The following is an 18,233-nucleotide window of genomic DNA, read 5'->3' on the forward strand; positions in this document are numbered from 1 at the left end:
GTCAAAGTGATGTAATGAAGACTCCCACAGTGATAATAAACCCATTTGTGGATTAGTAGCTTTTGTTCCTCCCATTTTATCATACAGGCCGTCAGGCAGTATTGATTTACACTTGAGATTTTCTATTTTAGTCATATACACAAAGTTAGGTGCTAGAATATTCCTTCCCCATCAATAACAAGTGCGTAATTTAATGTTTACACTATACACAATAGGCTCGTCATACCTGAAGGAGAAGTACATATGTAAGCTGGATACACCAATGCATCCGAGTACGCGGGGACACATTCCTGCATCATTATGAAAGGATAGGTGACAATGACGTCATTATAACTTGGCAAAATTACATTCACTAATAATACCCACACACGAGATAGGGACGTGCCGTGGCAACACTCCTCAAGGTTAAGGACCATACATCAGGCGACGACAGGGATTCGTGATTGTATACTTAAAGTAGACCAACGGAGCCATGCAACTTAAGCTTCAGATAAAACAGCATAGTTACCCCCGAAAGGCAGCTTAGTACATTGCATAAGATCTTAAAATAGCAGGAGCAGAAATAATGGTTGTGGCGAGAGGTGCCATCCGAGTGTCTCCGGGCTCAGTGCGGGACACGTCCACCAGGGTTCGTCAGTGTACCGGCAGCCACAGCCGGGGAGATAAGTGTGTGTCGCTCCTGCAGCCATGTCCCGGGTAGCTAAACGGTTCTATCGCGTTGACAGCCTCCATGGCTTGGACAACCTGGACAAGGGAGAACTGGCGTCGGAGGAGAACCGATGGGTGTTCGAAGTCAGTCACGAAGCCGCCAACAAAGGTAAGCCATGACCGGTGGAGGGCCGATAGTGACGTGTGATGCCAAGGTGTGTGAGTGTCACCTCGCCTGACCCTCCAGAACCTTCCCTAGGACAGGCTGTTGTCCTGCCCAGCCTGTCTGTTAAGTTATCATGGAAAGTAACCCTGACCAGCCCCACAATCAGGCGTTAGCTGCACCATGTCTGACCAGCACGTGTATGTCATCTTGTATAAACATGCTGCAGGGATAACATGGCATGATAGAGAGCCTTCATAGCACTCCCTACCCATGACCTACCCTGGGATATCACCACAATGTTAAAAGTTCTGCATAACGGGGCTGACGGGCCTCCTTGCGGACAGGTCCCAGCTGGAGGACACAGACAGAACACGCCCAGCGAGCAACCACTCACAGCGCCCGCTTACCATTACGTCACACAGCCTAGGCCTGTGATTGGTGCCTCCTCAACTGGTGACCGGGGGAACTGAATGCCAGATTTGGGGCACCGACTTGAAGGGCCCCAACGCCAGGGTTTTAGTTGGGCCTATTGACCACCCTCAAGGCCATCGCCAAGAACTCTAAATCGGTTCTCATCAGTGAGTAACGTAATGCATGTTGCCAAGCGTTAGTTTAATGGTCCATGTCGGGTCCGTCACGCGCGTGGGAGAAAAAATGGAAAGTGCATCTTGTCCCGTTCTTTCTCTATGACCTAATACGAGAGAGAGAGAGAGAGAGAGAGAGAGAGAGAGAGAGAGAGAGAGAGAGAGAGAGAGAGAGAGCAAACCTCAATCCCGCTTTCATGCATGTGGGAGAATGTGCATTATGCCCTCTCCATGACCCAGAGAGAGAGAGAGAGAGAGAGAGAGAGAGAGAGAGAGAGAGAGAGAAAACTCCACCAAGTAACCTCCTTTAGATCGAGTAGTAAGACCATTATCATAATTTATAGTTGTCAACAAATGTGTTTGTTTGTTTGTGTGTGTGTGTGTGTGTGTGTGTGTGAGAGAGAGAGAGAGAGAGAGAGAGAGAGAGAGAGAGAGAGAGAGAGAGAGAGAGAAAGTGGAGCTGAGGGGGCGAGGTATAGGGTAGGAATTCACACTGAGGTGGCGACAGGGGGCGAGGTGGGGACCTTGGCGGAGTATACTGGGCTGCCTGGCTGGCCCTGGTGGTATCCTGCTGTAGCCAAGCCGTTTACGCAACACTCGCAGGCGCCGTGTGTGTGTGTGTGTGTGTGTGTGTGTTCGATTTTACTTTTTGTTTTTACAGGATTGGTTTTACCTTATAAAGATTTGTAACTTCTTTTCTGGGCACACTTTCATTGGGCAAAACATTCCATTTGTCGATTACGCTGTTGGGGAGCTGACATATGTGTGTGTGTGTGTGTGTGTGTGTGTGTGTTTGACAGTTAAACACAAGGGCGTCATGTACTAAACACTGACCTTAGACAACAATATGAGACTACACCGTGTTAAAATTAGGTTCAGCAATGGGAAAGGAAACTGCATCTCACTGTCTGTCACCCGCGTCGCGACACCAAACAAACATGTCGCTCACGCGATGTATTTATTATTGGCATCGTAACATGAATGAATTAACGAAGCCATGAAGCAAGTAGCACCGACATTAAAATGGGTATTATCACTCCATCATTCACCATTAACCCATGTGTTCACCGCTTATTACTTGTGTTGACTTTTGCTATTATTTAACAGCTGCAGCGCATAAATCCATTGCTGTTAGCCTTGGTCCGTGTGTTTCTCCATTCCCTCTCGGTGTGGTTTCGGTGGTGGTGGAGGGGGAGGAACAGAGGGAAGTAGGTTGTGGAGGTAGGTAAGATAGAAGAAAGTAGGGAAGGGAGAAGACTCAGACTAGAGTTGATTAGAGTAAAGGATAGTGGAGGAAGAATGAATGAGCTGTTAGGGAGAAGGCAGGATATGGAGGGGGTGAAAGAGGGAAGGACGATGATTCAAGACCGTGGATAGTGGAGGAAGAATGAATGGGCTGCTAGGGAGAGTTTAGGAGAGAGGAAAGAAAGGAGGAATCAAAACTAGAACTGAGTAGAGAGGGTCGTGGAGTTTGACAAGGCTTCCGCATCATATATATATATATATATATATATATATATATATATATATATATATATATATATATATATATATATATATATATATATATATATATATATATATATATATATATATATATATATATATATATATATATATATATATATATATATATATATATATATATATATAAACTCGAAAACGCGACTAATCTTCTTTGTGACCTTTGGACATATTTGCAGTGAGAGCCGAAAGCATCCAAGCAAGTTAAAATTTGTTGTTTATTTGTGTAGTGTCGAGCCTTATATACAGCAGTGGCTGTACCGAGAGGCGCTGCATACCTTTACGAACCGTGCCTCAGGTGGTGTTTTGGGAGATTGGTGGCCAGTGAGAGTGAGCCTGCAGGGGGGTCTGATGAGAGGGTGGGTTTCGGAATCCAGGGAAAGTTTAGTGTTTGCTGTTATCGGCTGCGGCGTGGACAGAGCGTTTGAGGATTGTTTTGTTTTCATGCGTTTGTTTGTTTATCTTTGCTTGCCTTCGAGTTTGTCACCAGGAAACAAGCAGGAGAAAGAGAACGACAGGGATGATGATGATGATGATGAGGAGGAGGAGGAGGAAATAGACTTGTAAACAAACAATAAAGAACGAGGAAAAGAAGCCAGTAAGACGTGAGTGAAGGTAGCTACGTTGGTTGTAGACACACGACACACGCATGGTTACGTAGGACTCGTAGGAGATAGAGAATAACGTTAATGTAAAGACAGAAGTGAACGTAAGGAAACAAGTGACTCTACCTGGACCATAAAAAAGAGGGGAGGGGGAGGAACGCTGGAAATTGTTGACAGGTGTTTGAGAGGAATAAGAAACATGTGCATTATAAGTAGGAAAAAGTGAACGTGAAGTAGATGACTGCCTTACTTGGAGCAGAGCAGAAGTAGGTGCCTGAGTGGCTTACGTTGAACAAGATGAGGTGGGTGGGTGGCGGGAGGAACTCGGTAAATCGAATGAGGTGTTGGAGAGCGGAGAAGAAGAGCAAGAAGAAAAAAACGTGAACTAAGACTAGGAAAATTTGGGCGTGAAGAAAGATGTGTCTGTCTTACTTGGAGGAGAATGAGAGAGGGTAATGGACTCAGGAAATCTAACGAGGTGCTGAAGGGAAAGAACAAGAAGAATTTAACGAAGAATATAAAGTAAGAAGAGAAAGACTTGAAGAAGGTGACTGTCTTACTAGGAGGAGAATGAAAGGAGGGTAGACAGGCGTTGAGAAGAAGAAGAAGAAGAAGAAGAAGAAGTAAACGTTAATTAGAGATAGCAAGAGGAAGGGGTGACGTAGGAACAGGATGCGTGATGTTAGAGGGAGAGAAAATTAGGCTAGACAGGTGTGGGAAAGGACGAATAAGAAAATGCAGGGAGAACATAAGCGAATGTATACTGGAGGAACGGCAAGGGAGGGAATGAATCAATACCGTGGAATTGATTAGAGGATAGTGAAGGAAGAGGGGGATGTTAGGGAGTTTAGGACAGGATACAAAGGAGGGAAGGACGTAGATATAATAAGGATGTACGAGTATACGTGAAGAAACGGGAAAGAAGGGAAGGAATCAGTACTGTGGAACTGATTAGACTTATGAGGATAGTGAAGGAAGAAGGGGATGTTAGGGAGTGTTAAGGAGGACAGGATAGAAAGGAGGAAAGAAGGGATAGAAGGTATAGTAACAACAGACAAGTAGTGGATAGTGGAGGAAGAAGAGGATGTCCGGGAGAGTTAAGGAGAGAATAGAAAGGAGGGAGGGAGGGAAAGGAGAAAAGGGATACTACAGGTAGAGTAATATGAGACAAGCCATCCCTATATAGAGCAGAGGATGGTAGTGCCTTGTTTTTATTGGTGTTTTTTTATTTTTTTATTCTCGATGTTGTGCTTATATTACTTTTTTTTTTATTTCTATGCCTTTCTATATTTATGTTATCCTTTTTTGTTGTTCCTTTTCCGTATCATCCTTTTGTTGGTGTTCTTTGGTCTGGATGAACTTTGTGGAGGAAGGAATTTAAGGGAGGGATGTTATAGTTTAGCTTTTCTGTTTTTTTTTATATTATCCCTTATTTATTCTTTTTTTTCTGTATCCTCCCTTTGTTGGTGTTCTTTGGTTTGGATGAGAGTGATGGAGGAAGGAAGGGAGGGATGTTAGGGAGAGTTAAGGGCAGGATAGAAAGGAGGAAAGGGAGGGAGGGAGAAGAGGAAAGGGAGGGAGGGAAGTAGACTGTAGGTTGGTAGAATAACAACAGACAAGTCCTCCCCACATGCACCCCTTCTCCCAGCCGTGACGAAGGGGGAGGGAGGGAAGGGGGGATACGGAGGTGTGTGTGTTTGTGTGTGGGGGTGGGGGTGGGGGGGGGGCATCTCCTCCAGCACCTGCACCACCACCATCAACAATAGCAACAAGAACAAAACCCTCCTTGTCAAGACCACCACCGCCACCACCACCACTAAGAGTAACAACACCGCAGTCTTCCTCACCACCCTTGCTCACCACCACCAGTAACAACACCAACACCTATGACACCTCACTACCCACCAACACCACCACCACCACCACCAACGACAACAACAATGCTACCCTTACCACACTCACAACCACCACCAACAACAACAACAATAACATCAACAACAACAATGCTAGTACCTTTACCACACTCACCATCATCACCAACATCAACACCACAAACAACAACAACAACAACAATGCTACGTTTACCACACTCACCACCACTATACCACCACATGGTTTGGCACACACACACACACACACACACACACACATACATACACTTGGTTGCGTCATTAGGGGAAGGTTACCGTTTTTTTTTCTTTTGTTTTGTTTTCAGCCAGTCGTCCAATATTCAGGGTCAGTGTATATATAGAGAGAGAGCGAGGGAGGATGTACTACGCCATTTAGTACTCGCCACTCCAGTTAGGGCGTGTTAGGTAATATCTACATTCCCTTCCCCTCAAAAAAAATAAAACATTAGCTATACTCTGAATCTTTTTATCTCAGGTATTTAAATAGAAGTTCCCCTCAAGCTTCATTTTGACAAGTTCATTTTTGTGTATGTACCTCAGAGGCCAAGTTCATTTTCCTCCTTCCTCTCTTAAGCGTACAGAGAGGAGGAGGAAGAGGAGGAGGAAGAGCGATATACATTAAGGAACGGGAGGACAGGCAGAGGAAGGAAGAGATAGTTATGAAAAAAAAGAAGATGCATGTGATGATAAGGGAGGAGAGGGAGGAGGAGTAAGGAGATAAGGACAAAGAAGATGAAAGATGAGAGTTATACCGAAGAAGAAGAAGAAGCAGAAGTAGAAGAAGAAGGGCAGAGGAAAAGATTAAAGATGCAAGAAGATGATAAGGGAGGTGAAGGAGGAGGATGCAAGACGAGAGCTATACTGAAGAAGGAGAAGAAGAGGATTTATATTGAGATAGGGGCGGGAGAACAGGATAAAAGTACAATGGTGAACGGAAGAGGGAAGGAAGAACAGGTTATGACGGTAGGATTTTTTTTATTTTATTATTGAAGGCTCTGACCTGTATACACTGAGAAGGTCCCGGTTAATATTGTGAAAATAAAAAGAATAACGTCACCCTTGTCTATGCGTTCGGTTTTCAAGATTGATATTTCTGGGACGAGATAATACTGAAAAAAAAAAGTATGTATGTGTTTGATTTGTATGTGTATATATTTTGTTCTGAGTAAGAGATTTTGGAATTAAGTATGATGCGGTTGATGTGAATGTGAGAAGGTATTTGGAGTCATGACACACACACACACACACACACACACACACACACACACACACCGTTCCAAGTGGGTTATATATTTCATGCTGTAGAGTGTAGATACTTGGCGCCCGTGCATCCCCCCACCCTCCTCCCACCTGCTGCTGTGTTGGCGAGGTGAGGCTTATGTCACAACCTGCTGATGCGCCTCCCGCCACCACGTGAGCCCCACACCGGCACTAAAACAAGGTGCTGCTCTAATGCCTCCAGGCCCGCATGATCAGACGCTTTCGGTGCTCACGACAAGTATTATTTCCTCTCTTTTGGCCGCTCGTTCAGTTTTCCTTGATTGGAGCAGCATCTAGCGGGTCTTTTTCTTCCTGTTTTTTGTTTCTTGCCCTTGAGCTGCCCTTATGTTAAAAAAAGGCCACAAAGGAGATAAATCGGGTTCTCATGGGTGATTTTTCGCATGATTTCCTTGATTGGAGCAGCATCTAGCAGGCCTTTTTCTTCCTGTATTTTTTTTTTGTTGTTGTTGTTTTGTTTCTTGCCCTTGAGCTGCCCTTATGTTAAAAAAAAGGCCACAAAGGAGATATGTTGGGTTCTCATTAGTGTTTTTTTTTCGCATTCACGGTGTATAAGCCTTGTCGAACTACCCCATGGTGTGATAAAACTACCCCTGGAATAGCCTTAACCTCCCTGCGTGAAAGCCTTGGCAATTGTGGGTGTGTAATATGGTTGGTATTGTCGGATGCTCCCGCCCCTCACACCAACTATTTCCAGAGGCCAAAAAGGAGGTTAATCGAGTTCTAATGAGTGTTCTCTTAGGTTCACCGTACAGAAGAAGGCTCAGACTACCACCAGGGTCATAAAAGTACCCCTGGAAATGCCCTGAACTCCCACGAAAGACTGGTAAATTACGTGTTCTTGGGCGCAGAAATGTTTAAAAATATGGCCCTAAGTCCCGAACTGTTTGAGAATATGGGCCTTGAACCTGTCTTATCTATGGCCTTCATTGACGTTCACTGTACACATAAATATTTACATCACCATATTGTATTTATTTTATTATTAACGCATTTGAATTTAACGATAACTTGGTTGAGCATGGAGGTATAGAAAACGAGCGGCGTGGATTAGGGAACAGACAAAGAGGTTGATGATATTCTGATAACGATTAGGAAGAGAAAACGAACACTAGGGCAGGTCAAGGAAAGCTGAAACAGACGGACCACGAATACATAATGGAAGTGTGTGTGTTTTTATCGCTCTTACTCCTCTTTTGAGATGGAGAGTCTGAAGCAGAGATAAACAAACAACGTACAGCTTGTGTGTGTGTGTGTGTGTGTGTGTGTGTGTGTGTGTGTGTGTGTGTGTGTTTTAATAGTTTACCGTACTTTTCCTGTGAGTGCGTGAGATGAGCGTTATCGTAATAGTTGAGGAAGTGTTATCAGCTGCGTCAAGGCTGGCTGCAGTATCTCATCCTCTCTGTTACGCATCATTCTGTTTCGAGAGGCGAGTGGCAAGTGGAGTGTGTTATGTATACAAGCCCAGCCACTCACTGCTCGATGCCACCTGTGTTTCAGTAGAGTAATAAGTCTGACGGGTTTAGTTTTGTTTTTCTTGAAGTAATCTAGCCTTATTTTCTTATCTCTTTCCGTTTCGTGTCCACTCACTACTCGCTGCCACCTGTTGTAGTAAAGAGTAACAAGTTGATGGGTTTAGCTTTTTGTTTTTTGGTAAAGAAATGTAGCTTTTTTTCATGTCCCGATTCGTGTCATTCTGTTTGAAGTGGCAAGTGGAGTCTGCTATATACAACCCCTGTCATCACTACTCGCTGCCGCCGCTGTTATAGTAAAGAGTAAGAGGTCTGATTAGTTTAGCTTTTATTTTGTCGAATTAATCTAGCCAGGCGAGTGGAGTTTGTTGTTATATACAGCCGATAACTAACTGATAATCGCATCCATTATTGTTGTCGGAAGGAGTAACAGGTGTGATTGGTTTAACTTTTATTTTGTCGACGTAATCTAGCCAGGCAAGTGGAGTTTGTTGTTATATAGACCCGATAACTAACTAATACTCGCACTGCTCGCAGCCACTGTTGTTGTCGTAAGGAGTAACAGGTCTGATGGGATTAGCCTTTTGTTTTTGTTTATTAATCCAGACTAGTTTTTTCCTTCACCCTCTTACATAAACCCTGACCACCACTCCGAGCCACGTCCAGCTACAGTGTACGCACCCAACTTTGCCTTATATGTCTCACCACTCGCCAACGCTGTAGGAAAAAGATGACCAAGTGCTGTTTAGTTAGGTATATATATATTTGATTGATGCACTTCTTAATTTATCGTTTATTTTTTTGTACTACTAATCTCATCTTATTTCGAGTTATTATCTTTGGAGTGACAAGTGAACTGAGTTAAGTGCATACAGCCTCGCCACTCCTCGCCATCGTTATTATTATGAAGAGTAATACATTTGAGTGATTTATGTGCGGTAATCTCACCTTATTTCGTGTTCGTACAGGTGAGGTGCATACTTATTAGCCTTGCTGCTACTTAACGCATAATGACGGGTTTAAACTGGATGAATTTAGATGTAAAACTGATACAAGCACGAACTGTTTTATTCATAGTGAGTGGTGGACGAGTAGATGAGGCTTGGCAGTCATGTGGTGAGGGTCAATACGATAGATACCTTCAAGGAAATCTATGGAACAGGCAGGCTTGGGAGTCATGTGGTGAGGGCCAATACGATAGATACCTTCAAGGAAATCTATGGAACAGGCAGGCTTGGGAGTCATGTGGTGAGGGCCAATACGATAGATACCTTCAAGGAAATCTATGGAACAGGCAGGCTTGGCAGTCATGTGGTGAGGGCCAATACGATAGATACCTTCAAGGAAATCTATGGAACAGGCAGGCTTGGCAGTCATGTGGTGAGGGCCAATACGATAGATACCTTTAAGGAAATCTATGGAACAGGCAGGCTTGGCAGTCATGTGGTGAGGGCCAATACGATAGATACCTTCAAGGAAATCTATGGAACAGGCAGGCTTGGCAGTCATGTGGTGAGGGCCAATACGATAGATACCTTCAAGGAAATCTATGGAACAGGCAGGCTTGGCAGTCATGTGGTGAGGGCTACGATAGATACCTTCAAGGAAATCTATGGAACAGGCAGGCTTGGCAGTCATGTGGTGAGGGCCAATACGATAGATACCTTCAAGGAAATCTATGGAACAGGCAGGCTTGGGAGTCATGTGGTGAGGGCCAATACGATAGATACCTTCAAGGAAATCTATGGAACAGGCAGGCTTGGCAGTCATGTGGTGAGGGCCAATACGATAGATACCTTCAAGGAAATCTATGGAACAGGCAGGCTTGGCAGTCATGTGGTGAGGGCCAATACGATAGATACCTTCAAGGAAATCTATGGAACAGGCAGGCTTGGCAGTCATGTGGTGAGGGCCAATACGATAGATACCTTCAAGAAAATCCATGGACAGGGAGGATAGGTGATGATAGGTGGGGTTAGATTTGCAGAAGAAGTCCTGTATTAAATCTACCGGCCTCTTGCAGACTCCTTACGTTCACATGTTATGGGAAAAGAGAAGTAGACGTGATATAGTTTATTTTATTCACTTACTGTAATTTTTCTTTGTAGTAATGTCGCTTCGTGTCATTCTGCTTGAAGCTGTGGATATATAATCTTCCCTGTCATCGCAAGGAAAAAACGACCTATTTGACTGGTTTGTTTGCCTGTGTGATATCATCTCTTCATTTGCTCAGTTTGGAGTGCCGGGTGAGTTACTACATGCAACTTTCTCCTCACGCCCCACATAGAGGAAAAAAAATAACAAGCTTGAGTTTACTCTTCTCTCCTTATTAGGCTCAATGGGTCAATGCATTCACGCGCAGCAATAGCGTATGCCCTCAATTTTATCTTTACCCCTCAGTGTTAGTGTTGGCTAGCGGAAAGAGAACCAAGTTATATTCATTCCCCTTCACCCTGCTTACTTTGTCAACGTCAAGGTTATCCCCTAGTCACCGTTAGGCCTACAGCACTGCGTCGTTGGCTTGGCGGTGACCACTCGTACCGGCCGCATTTGGAGGAGCTGTTTTCAAGGTCATCTTACAACCCGTTCGTCACTCCCCACCGACTCTCCTCGTGCTAATTATGAAAGACGTGAGTGGCGCCATTGGGTTGTTGTATAATGCAAGAGAGAGATATATCCCCATTGATTATTATTATTATTAGTATATTAGTAGTATAGTTGTTACCGCCGATCCCCCAGCTTCCCAGGGGCGGTCGTATTGATGCCAAGCTTATTGCGGGCGCCCACTCGGTCTTCTTTTTTTTTTATGCTCTAGTTCTTTGGCTATTTATGCTCTTTAGTTCTTTAAGCTCTTTAGTTCTTTGGCTATTTATGCTCTTTAGTTCTTTAAGCTCTTTAGTTCTTTGGCTATTTATGCTCTTTAGTTCTTTAAGCTCTTTAGTTCTATGGTTCTTTAAGCACTCTAGTTCTTTTAGTTCTTTAGTTCTATGGTTCTTTAAGCTCTTTAGTTCTTTAAGTTCTTTAGTTCTATGGTTCTTTAAGCTCTTTAGTTCTTTAAGTTCTTTAGTTCTATGGTTCTTTAAGCTCTTTAGTTCTTAGTTTTAGTTCACCGTGCGATACTAGTATTATATTTTTGTGTCCCGAGATGCTGGTCGGAACTTGTCAATCCTCTGATTCTTCACGTGAACTGATAACACTTACTGTGGGAAAGCCTGACAATGACTATCTAGCGACTTATCGTGCGCCGAGATGCAGGTCGTGGCGTGTCCTCCTCTCTTTTTGTCATCCGAGATGCAGATTAGAATGCATTGACCCACCATATGAGCTGATAGCACCTGCGTGGCCGCCGACTCGTCCGTGCTCGTGTGCTGCCTCAACCGGTGACGAAGCGCTTCCACCCCTCACATCAGCTATTTCCAAAGGCCAAAAAAAAAGATCAGTCGGGTTCTAATGGGTGGTATTTTAGGTTCATGTTACAGAAAAAGGGTCAAACTACCACCAGGATCATGAAACTATCCCTGGAATTGTCCCAAACTCCTATGAAAGTCTTGTTAAATGTGTGTGCTTGGGTGCCGAAATGTTTAAGAATATGGTGCGCGTTTTCGGGGGTGGGAGGGGGTGAGGCAGGGCGGAGCAAGGGGAGGAGAGGGTGACTACTGGTGGGGGCGTACCGTGGCAGGGCTGCGTTGACCCTGTAAGGAGTGTTCGTTCATGGAGCCACGAAACCGGTTCCTGGTCGGCGACTCCTGCGCGGCGCCTCCCTGTTGTAGGACGCGCCGCGACACATTCCTAACATGTAGCAGTGCAGCCGTGGTTTAGGTTAGGTTAGTTAACGGTTAAATGAGGCTTATTAACTCAAAAGAGGATTACGTGGTTAATTTGTGAGCTATGACTCGCGCATCACCCAGGGTCTCAGCGTTTCGGGGAGGTGGCAGTCACACATTGTAAGCGTGTTGACAAACGCTTATTACTGTATAGTAGTGTAGCACGATGGCTGATACCACTGCGTCACACTCACAATATATTTATGCTGTCAAATGTGTAAGTCATCGTATCCACACTACAATTCAAGCTAGGAACACTTGCAATCCCGCCTCTCTCGGGGCTATGGTCTGGCACCGCCAAAGGCGAGTAACCCAAGGATGAAAACCCAAGGCCCTTAGACCCCGAACGTACGAGCCTGACTCACTCTTGTAAGATGTAGGTAGATGAGAACACACACACACACACACACACACACACAGAGTCTTCAATTCTATGAAGCAGATAAACCCCCTCATCACAGTTTCCACTTAGACCAATTTTCCGCGTGAGAACATCTTTAACCGCTACGTCTTCCGGAAGTCTGGTGGTAATATTCCCTCCCCTCATGTTACCTTTCCCCCAGCCAGTGGTGACCACATCTAAGCTACAGCTTGACTGCGTAAGTCAGACGCTCCTGTCGAAAAATGCAGACAAGAAATATTCCATTGCAGTATGTTACATTCGGGCAATTTGTACACACGGTCTCACACAGTTACCTCGGAAGCGGTGATGCAACAGATAATAACTTCTGGGTGACCTGAAGGAGAAGAAAGAAGAAGAGGGCTGAGGGGAAGCTGGATGGACTGCATCAGGAAGGATTTGACAGAAAAACGACTGACAGATGATGCGTATGGTCAGACTTGGCAGATAACTGTTAGAAACCCCGTATTGAAGTGGGAGAGGATGTTCATATATATATATATATATATATATATATATATATATATATATATATATATATATATATATATATATATATATATATATATATATATATATGTGTGTGTGTGTGTGTGTGTGTGTGTGTGTGTGTTCTAATTAAGATTACATAAATACTGTGAACCAAGTTACATGTGATTATAATATCGATGGATGAAAAAGTAGTAGCAAAAAATGCGGGTCAGTATTCAATGTTCATCAATGATATCTTGATGCCTCCCCGTGGCCGCTCCCCCCACCCTGTCCTGGCGCCGTGCCGAGAGTGAACACACTGACGACACGCCATGCACGGGTGCTCACCGCCTGACCACGCTGCTGCACGCACACACACACACACACACACACACACACACACACGGTCTTTAAATCGTATTTTCACTATCATGACTGATAAGCTTGTTCCATTCATCCTCGGCCCCCTTTCTAACCCAGATTTTATCTGTCCTGCTCTCTTTCTTCCTATTTCCGTTGAATCTGAACTTATCTACCGTACTCTTTAATTGCTGCGGCTCCTTTTGTCAGTTGAAGTAGCTTTATCCTTATCATCTTTTTACACATGGACCTATTTAAATATTTCAATCTGCTTATCCCGAAATCAACATCTTTGTGATGAATGTAGATTTATTATTTTGAAACAAGTGTGGGAGTTAAGTGACTGACAAATACTTACTGACACATGCTCTCTCTCTCTCTCTCTCTCTCTCTCTCTCTCTCTCTCTCTCTCTCTCACACACACACACACACACACACACACACACACACACACATATGCGACCCTGTGCTGTCCTGGCGATGATGCAAGCTAAGTTAGGATGCAAGAAGTCACAGCCAAGGTTGTCGGGGTGAGCGGCGGGACACACATGCGCTGCCGAGGCGGGCGGCGGGTGTTGGGCCGGCTGAGCTGACACGCGCGATAGTGACGTGACCTTGAAGCGTAGTTTGACATCACCTTTAACGTCCTTCTCGTACCCTCGCACGATGCAGATGTGGAGCAAAGGGACCGTGAGGCATCTTTCTAATCCTCAGGTGCAAGACAAACGGGGAATTGTATTGGGACGTTTGTAATGGAATGCAACCAACCCTTATTTTTTTTTTCCTTCCATCCTCGTACCCTCGCGTTATGCAGATGGAGAGTAAAGAGACCCTGAGTTGTCTTTCTCATTCTCAGGTGCAAGAAAAACGGGGAATTGTATGGGGACGTTTGTAATAGATGCTGCCAAACCCTTTCTTTTTTCCCTTCCATCCTCGTACCCTCGCGTGATACAGATGGAGAGTAAAGAGACCCTGAGTTATGTTTCTCATTCACAGGTGCAAGACAAACGGGGAATTGTATTGGGACGTTTATAATACATGCTGCCAAACCCTTTCTTTTCTCCTCTGTAGTTCCGTTACGCCATTGAGTCACGCGGTCTCTCCTAGAACATAAGAACGTAGGAGTCTGCAAGAGGACGGTAGGCTCTGAACAAGGCTCCCGTGAATCTACCCCCACCAATTATCACTCAGCCTGTTCCACTCATCTTCCACTCTGTTAGTAAACCAATTTTTGCCTATGTCCCTGTTGAATCTGAATTTATCCACTTTACACCCATTACTACGGTTCTACCCGGTTCTCTTACCAACAAAACCTTATGAAAATCCCCCTTATTAAAGCCCTAGCCCGTTGGTTACTTAAATTAACTTAGGCTTTTGTGTTGAGATGCCTTTTTTTTTTACGTGGATTACCTAATCTCCTTAAGGGCAGGGCCTCCCAATTTGTTTTATCGGTCTTTCCAAATGTTATTACCCTGAAAAAGCATTCCTATTAATGATGGATTCACTTGACTATTTGAAGATTGAGTAAAGCTAATTAATATTGCTACCAACACCGACATGACACACTCTCCTTGACTCTCCTTAACTATTACGGGCCTTTTGTTGCTGTTTTTGTGTTTTGCCCTTGAGCTGCCTTCCTTTCTGTAAAAAAAAAAAATAATAAATAATCCCCATCCCGACCTGTTAAGAGACTTTGTTATTCACGTATTAGAAGACTGTTGTCATAAAGCCTGATTACCCGCACACCTTCACCTTTACCGTCCAGCTGGTGATGCATTGCTGCCGACCCATCTTGCCCTCAGCCCGAGCAAGCTACCGCCACTCGTCCGCAGCGGTCATAGGTCTTGTTGGCCTTAATAAGGAAAACACAGGCGCTGAAATTTTGTCCAAGGATATCCGCACTGTCTAGTACACATGTCTTGACACATCTATGCTTCTTTCTAACGGTCTAACGCTCTTTAATTCATTCTTTGCGTAGACTTAGTGGGCGCATCATGTATCCAGATCCAGATCCAGAGTGGTTGAGGACTGGTGTGTATGTGGGGGCTGGGGGGAGGGACGGTCATATTTCCCTGTGAACATATCCTCTAGTTGATGAAACAGTATATGAGCGAAAACCAGTGACAGCTAGAGGACGCTTTTACTGTAATAGCTTATGCTTTAGCCCGTTTTCATATTGCTTCACGGTCTGGGTTGGGATTTACTGTCTTAGCGGACGATTTTGCAAGACCACGCAGACGTTAGATATCAGGGACACATCTTCTCGTCTCCCAGATCTATTCTTGGCGCTGCATTGATAAGCATCACCACGTGCAGAGGGAGTGACGGCGGGGGAGGGAAGCGGAAGGGGTCCTGGTTAGTCCTGGCGCTGTTTCAATGGGTTCTAGCACGTGAAGGGAGAGTGATGACGGCGAGGTGCGGGCAAGGGCATACGGCAGACACAGACGTTTTAGAGACACATCACACATCTATGCATTTACACATCCATCCCTGATTTATTTTTAGTGAAAGTTTAATGGCCACGTGAACGGTGAGTGACGACGGATGTGAGGCAAGCGATGGCATAGACTCAGAGTATACTTAAAATAGCACACAGATGTTTGATGTTAGAGACACACCTATTCATTTACACATCCATCCCTGATTTATTTTTAGCGATAATTTAATGGCTACATGATGGGTGAGTGACTACAGGTGTGAGGGAAACGATGGCATAGAGTATACTTATAAAACCACGTAGATGTTTGATGCTAGAGACACATCTATGCATTGACTTAATCCATACACTCGACCATCCCTGATTTACTCTTGCCGATGGTTTTAAAATGGCCACGTGAAGGCTGAGTGATGGGTGTGGGGCAGGCAAGGGCTTGGGGGGTAGACTATAAGGTCACGCAGACGTTTGTTGCTAGACCGTTAGAGACACACATTAAGCTTCTACATTTGTCCCTCGCTGACTTAATTAATCTTGTCGCTATTGAAGTACACCACGGCAAGGGCGAGTGATGACAGGGCGAGGTTGGCAAGGGCATAGGGTTCATCCACAAGGTCACGCACATTTGATATTTTTTCTTTTCTTTTTACTGGACAGGAGGCAGCTTAAGGGAAAGAAAAAGAGGAAATAGAAACTCACACTAACGCTGCTCCTGCAAATAGGCCTACCGTAGTCGATGGAAAGTAGCCGAAAGAGGACCAAAATCAAATGTAGTATTTCATCGGTTGTACTTTTTTTTTAAGGAAAGGAGGCATCTCAAGGAAAGAAAAAGAGGAATTTGAAAAACCCACTAACGCTGCTCCTGCAAATAGGCCTACCGTAGTCGATGGAAAGTGGCCGTTAAAGGATGAAAATCGAATGTAGTATTTCATCGGTTGTATATACTTTTTTTTTTTTTTAAGGAAAGGAGGCAGCTCAAGGAAAGGAAAAAGAGGAATCAGAGGACCCATACTAACGCCGGTCCTGCAAATACCGTAGTCGATGGAAAGTAGCCGATAAAGGATCAAAATCGAATGCTGTATTTCATCAGATGTGGCATTATTTTTTTAAGGAAAGGAGGCAGCTCAAGGAAAAGAAAAAAAATGAGGAAACAGAAGACCCACACTAACGCTGCTCCTGCAAATACCGTAGCCGATGGAAAGTAGCCGATAAAGGATCAAAATCGAATGTAGTATTTCATCGGTTATTTTTTTTATTTTATTTTTTATTTTTAGGAAAGGAGGCAGCTCAAGGAAAAAAAATGACGAAACAGAAGACTCCCACTAACGCTGCTACTATATAGTATTTTCAGTTCCTTATCCATCCCTGATTAACTTTATTTCTCGCATTACTTTAGCGAGCACCACCACGTGAAAGGGTAGTGATGATCGTCGCTGGGGAGGGAAGGGAAGGGCGTGGGTTGTGCACCAAGGTCTGTCCTCACTCCCCACACAAGGTCACAATAACCCATCTGATGCTAAGGAGCGAGATTGGACTGAAGGACGCGTGAGATGGCGAGGAGGTAACCAACTATAGTACCTACGCGGCCCCCATGCCCTGTCCCCGCCCCCACCCGCCGCTGCCCCCGCCCCCGCTCCCCTATACCCGTACGATACCACCCACTTCAGAACCAGCAAGTCAGAGAGAGAGAGAGAGAGAGAGAGAGAGAGAGAGAGAGAGAGAGAGAGAGAGAGATGAGGGGTGGGTGGGAGAGAAGGTAAAGTTCGGGGCATTCGCTATAGCTGCACGTGGCTTCTGTGTTCATCTCCGTCGCATTGGCCCTTTTATTTATTTTATTTATTTATTTTTTTTTTTGTGTGTGTGTGTGTGTGTGATTAGAAAGTTGTATAAAGCAATTTCTGGCGCTCATACTTTTTTTTATTATTCAGCTAAACGTTGCTTTTATTCATGAAATTTTATATATTTTCTTTTATCTCTATCACTGTCGGGGTATTGAATCACACCACTGGCGATATACGTGTATGTAGCTCACCCATTCAAAACAGTGAAGCTATATAGTAGTTTCAAGCAATGACTACATTACAATTGTTGATCAGTGTAAAAAAAATGTGAATATTCGATTGAGGATTGGAATGGCAAACACCTTTTTTCTCCTTTACTGTAACGTCTCCAAAAACAATCAGTCAATCAGCACAGCCATGCACAGATGGTGGAGGAGAGTGCGGCCGATTCCAGGCAATCTCCAGTCACGTGATCAGACTTAATTGAGGGATTGGGAGGCTGCGGGGTGGTGGCTGGGAGACAAGCGAGGTGGCCTTCCCTCCCCGCGGTTACCAAGTCGATGCACTAATAGCACCATTTTTAGCTTCTCGCCCCAAGGTCGTCGCCGCCAGCCCGGGTACCGCGCGACCTTCTGCAGTCACCGAGGGTCAGGACTGAATATACACACGCCATGTTACTAGCTGTCCACGTGTTGATATTAATTTTTGTCATAACTTGTTTTCTTGTAGAGTTAGATTATGTAAAAACTTCTAATTTAGACACAGTACTTGGTCTC

At 44.5% G+C, this 18,233-nt stretch overlaps 1 protein-coding gene and 1 long non-coding RNA gene across 3 annotated transcripts in view; one reads left to right on the plus strand and one right to left on the minus strand.

Moving 5' to 3' along the window:
• Window positions 1-619: 619 nt before the first annotated feature.
• LOC127004522 (glycogen [starch] synthase-like) overlaps window positions 620-18,233 on the plus strand; it is a 31,022-nt gene continuing 13,408 nt past the window's right edge. Inside the window, exon 1 of the mRNA XM_050872337.1 lies at window positions 620-817. Coding sequence (XP_050728294.1) covers window positions 688-817 — 130 coding nt within the window. The 5' untranslated portion in view covers window positions 620-687. The remainder of the gene's footprint in view (window positions 818-18,233) is intronic.
• LOC127004524 (uncharacterized) lies at window positions 8,737-10,965 on the minus strand. 2 transcript variants are annotated; one of them, XR_007757872.1, is made up of 4 exons: window positions 9,918-10,965; window positions 9,786-9,851; window positions 9,459-9,590; window positions 8,737-9,326 (listed from the first exon to the last, which is right to left on the minus strand). It is a non-coding gene; the product is annotated as an uncharacterized LOC127004524 (long non-coding RNA). The 2 variants fall into 2 exon arrangements; XR_007757873.1 differs by lacking the exon at window positions 9,786-9,851.

Source organism: Eriocheir sinensis, chromosome 28, assembly GCF_024679095.1.
Source record: "Eriocheir sinensis breed Jianghai 21 chromosome 28, ASM2467909v1, whole genome shotgun sequence".
NCBI lineage: Eukaryota > Metazoa > Arthropoda > Malacostraca > Decapoda > Varunidae > Eriocheir > Eriocheir sinensis.